At 42.9% G+C, this 4,713-nt stretch overlaps 1 protein-coding gene across 1 annotated transcript; it reads right to left on the bottom strand.

The window, feature by feature from the left end:
* Nucleotides 1-1,159: 1,159 nt before the first annotated feature.
* On the bottom strand, nucleotides 1,160-2,825 carry LOC100655216 (olfactory receptor 5G9-like). The gene has a single exon (XM_010600922.3). It carries the CDS (start codon nucleotides 2,126-2,128, stop codon nucleotides 1,160-1,162), a length of 969 nt encoding a protein of 322 aa, XP_010599224.1. The 5' UTR covers nucleotides 2,129-2,825.
* Between the last annotated feature and the right edge of the window lie 1,888 nt (nucleotides 2,826-4,713).

Raw genomic sequence — 4,713 nt, 5'->3', positions numbered from 1 at the left:
GAGGAGATGGCATATGATTTTGATGTCATCCTGAAGCATTGATTAACAGGTCCACACAAGGATGATTTAATTTTCTAAGAAAATGTTGTCTCACTTTGCTATCTATGACTTCTTAGGGGCTCAGACCACATAAAGTTGCATATGAACTTGGAGATTTTTTCTGGCAGAGATGCAAATGCTTCCTTGTCTTTTTTATGGGGCTCAAGCCCAGTTGGGTTGGCTCAACTCAACCTGCCGAGATCTCCTTTTTTTCTCTCCCCATCTGGACCTACTACTGTCAGGCTTTTTTCCCCTCTTCTCCATTTACACTATTCACGTTCCTACTTATGGTTTTTTCCTTCTCTGGGTGATTCATATGCTGAAGTAATTCCACGGATTTAGGAGCTCAGTGCTGGAGGTAGCTAGGTAAAACAGAAGTAATTTACATCCCTAATCCCTCCTACCTAACTCCCCAGAGAGATTGGGAAGGATGTGGGGATTCTACCACACATAGAATGATGTTTGTCTTAGGGTTCTCTAGAAAACAGAACCAGTAAGATATGTACAACCCTTTCTATTTATTCATTCATTCATTCACAACAATTGGTTCCAACTACATGGACCATTTCTTTAATGTCCTGTACTCAGAAGGGCAATATTCCCTATAGAATCTTGTAGGGGAGACAACTATGGTTGAAATATATCATTTTTGCTGTTTAACTTTCCTTCTACAGTTCCTTCTACTTCTGAGAAGTACCAAAACAGGAGAAAGATAGAATCCAGCTCCCAGTTCTGAAGTGAAAGGAGGGCCTATTTCTATCTCTTAGATCGTGGTAAGCTAGAACTTTGCATGTAGGATATGGGTAAATATAAGATATCCACACTGAATGGAGGATATCTGTGGCCAAACAGATGGATGGTCTTGTCTAGAATTTGATCTTGAGGAGACGATGACAGATGATAAGCAGTGGTGCAGAGGCTAGTGTAGGGGTGACTTTGCCCAGGAACACAGCAAAAATGAATGATCAGAGGCACTGTTGCTGGCTGTAGCAATAGAAAAATTCCAAAGTGATGACCGCAGTGGTGACAGCCTACACAGATCATTCTTGTGGCAGAATCTTAGCTGTGCCTTGCCTCTCAATTCCTATTCCCTCTTAGTTGTCTAGGCTTCTCTTCTATTTTATAAGCTACAGATGTCTTTCTGACAAAATACTTTTCTGCTTAGGTTAAGAACCCTGCCTTGTACAGCGGCCTTGACATCTTTATTCTTTAGGCTGTAAACCAGGGGGTTCAGCATGGGGATCACAATGGTGTAGAACACAGAGAGGATCTTGTTATAGGCTGAAGCACTCTCAGGATTGGGTTGGAGATATACAAGGAACACGGATCCATAGAAGAGGGAGAGGGCGGTGAGGTGGGAGGCACAGGTGGAGAAGGCCTTGCGCTGGGCCTCCAGGGACCTCATCCTACAGATTGTGACCAGGATGTAGGCATAAGAAACCAATATGACTGAGACGGTGGGGACAGTGGCCAAGGCAGCAAAGAAAAGCAGGACGATATTGGCTGTGGTGGTATCTGAGCAGGCCAGTTGGAGCACTGGGGGGATGTCACAGAAGTAATGATCAATGATGTTGGGGCCACAGAAACGCAGGCTGAAGGCATTCCCTGTCTGTACAGCTGAAATGAACATACCCACAGCATAGGCTAACACCACCAACTGAACACACAAACGTTTGGACATGATAGTGTGGTAGAGAAGAGGGTGACAGATGGCCACAAATCGGTCATAGGCCATGATGGTCAGAAGCAGACACTCCCCTGTTCCATGGAGGTTCATGAGGGCCATCTGGACCACACAGCCTGCAAAGGAGATGGATTTGTCAGTGGTGAGGAAGCTGGTCAGTAGCCTGGGGGTGAACACAGAGGAGTTGCAGATGTCAAGGAAGGAGAGCACGCTCAGGAGGAAGTACATGGGAGTGTGGAGGGGAGAGCTGGTGTGGATCAGGTCTATCATGCCCAGGTTGCCCACCAGAGTCATGGAGTAGATCAGCAGGAAGATGGCAAAGAGGAGTTGTTTCAGGTCTGCCTGGTCTGTGAGGCCCAGAAGGATGAAGCTCGTCACTGTAGTGTGATTCTGCCCCAATGCCATTCCACTGGTGTGTTTTCCATAGGACAATGAACAAGAGAAGGAGAAGCAAGATTGTTAATATTCAAGTCAAAGAGGTAGCCGTTAACATATCCTACAACTGAGGAGCTACATCTTTCTCCACGAGGCAGACTGCTCCCCATATCCCACATCAATCCCATTGTATCAAGCTCATGCTTAAAACACCTTAAGCATTTCCAATTCCTCTTAGAATAATGTCTAAATTCTTTATTCTATCAGATGTCCTTCATGACACGCTTCCATGCTACCCCGCTCTCAGTTCATCCTCTAGCAATTCTATGAATATACTATGTTATTGAAAATGTCTCTGCGTTTTCATGTTCCATATTTTCTTACAATGGCCTTTGGTTTCATTGAACCCAGCTCAGAAGTCTATTATTGTCTTACTCTCTCCCTTTCTATTGGGTCACCTTGAATTTCAAAGACAGTCCTTTAGTTGAATGAATGACACTACATTTTAATATTTAAAAAATTCCCCTCCCACCTTTTTTATTGCATTTTCTAATCCCTAATAGGAAGAGAGTTACTTAATATCAATAATCTGAACCCTACTATTTATCTCAGTGCCTGGTGTTAATAAATTAATATCAATTACATAAGAAAGTCTTCCTCATCTCAGGTAATGAGAACTCAATTATTTAGTTGTTTCCACTATTTAGTTGTTTGACAGTTTTTTGCTTCTCACTCCACATCTGCTGTGTCTTGCTCATCTAGTGCTGCTGTAACAAAAATACCACAAGTAGAGGGCTCTAACAAAGAGAAATTTATTCTCTCACAGTCCAGTAGATTACAAGTCTTAATTCAAGGTGTCAGCTCCAGGGGATGGCTTTCTGTCTCTGTCGGCTCTGGAGGAAGATTCCTCGTCATCAATCTTCCTTTGGTTGAGGAGCTTCTCAGGCTCAGGGACCCCAGGTTCAAAGGATGCACTCTCCTCCCGGTGCTGCTTTCTTGGTGGTATGGGGTCTGCATGTCTCTCTGCCTGCTTCTCTTATATCTCAAAATAGGTTGGCTTAAGACACTACCTAATCTTGTAGACCTCATCAATATAATTGCTGCTAATCCATCTTATTATAGCACAGTGATAGGATTTACAACATATAGGGAAATCACACCAGAAGATAAAATGGTAGACAACCATACAGTCATGCAAGGGAATCATGGCCTAACCAAGTTGATACACACATTTTTTGGGTGAGATAATTCAGTCCATGACACACTATATCACAAAGTCATATTGCCTCTATCTTTAAAACATATACTGACCCAAGATATCACTATATTTTGCTTGGACAACTGTAATTGCTCTTAGCTGCTGTCCTGCTTCCCTCTTATCAGGAGAGCAACTAGAGTGATCCTGGTAACACAAAGGAAAAAGTCAAAGACCTCACAATGGCCCTCCAAGAACCTCTACTCAGTTCACCACCATTCTGTTACTCTCTTTTATCTTGGTCTTCTTTTCCTACTTTTCTCACCCTTGCTTACTCTATTCTAGCTACATTTGCCTCCTTGTTCTTCTTCGGACATGCCAGCATGACTCAGCACTTTTGCACCAACTATTCCCTTTCCTTGGAACATTCTTGCTCCAGTTAGCCTTGTGGCTCATGCCCTCATCTCTTTCAAAGTTTGGCTCAAATGTCTGTTGTTGTTTTTAGGTGCCATTGACTCACTTCTGACTTATAGCAATCCTATGTACAGCAGAATGAAACACTGCCTCGTCCTGAGCCACCCGCAAGATCGTCATGTTTGAGCCCATTGTTGCAGCCAGTGTATCAGTCCATCTCCTTGAGGGTCTTCCTTTCTTTTGCTGACCCCGTTCTCCCCCAAGCATGATGTCCTTCTCCAGGAACTGGCCCCTCCTAATAACATGTCCAAATGACTTGTATGAATTCTCACCATTCTTGCTTCTAAGGAAAATTCTCACTGTACTTCTTCTGAGACAGATTTGTTTGTTCTTTTGGCTGTCCATGGTACATTCGATATTCTTTACAAACTCCATAATTCGAAGGCGAAAATTCTTCTTCTTTCTTCCTTATTCATTGCCCAGCTCTTACATGCATATGAGGTTATTGAAAATACCATGGCTTGGGTCAGGCTCATCTTAGTCCTCAAAGCGACATCTTTGCTTTTTGACACTTTTAAGTTGCCTTTTTGCAGCAGATTTGCCCAATGCAATACTTCTTTTGATTTCCTGACTGTTGTTTCCTTGGGCGTTAATCATGGATCCAAGTAAATGAAATCCTTGATAAATTCAGTCTTTTCTCTGTTTATCATGACGTTGTTTATTGGTCTAGTTGTGAGTATTTTTGTTCTCTTTATGTTGAGGTGTAATCCATACTGAAGGCTGTCGTCTCTGGTCTTCATCAGGAAGTGCTTCAGGTCCTCTTCACTTTCAGCAAGCAAGGTTGTGTTGTCTGCATATTGCAGGTTGTTAATGAGTCTTCCTCCAGTCCTGATGCCGCATTCTTGTTATTTAGTCCAGCCTCTCAGATTATTTGCTCAACGTGCAGATTGAGTAAGTATGGTTGTTTTAGTGATCTAATGCTGCTGTAACAGAAAAACCACAAGTG

Source organism: Loxodonta africana, chromosome 7, assembly GCF_030014295.1.
Source record: "Loxodonta africana isolate mLoxAfr1 chromosome 7, mLoxAfr1.hap2, whole genome shotgun sequence".
NCBI classification, from domain to species: domain Eukaryota; kingdom Metazoa; phylum Chordata; class Mammalia; order Proboscidea; family Elephantidae; genus Loxodonta; species Loxodonta africana.
This window is presented reverse-complemented; position numbering and strand designations above follow the sequence as displayed.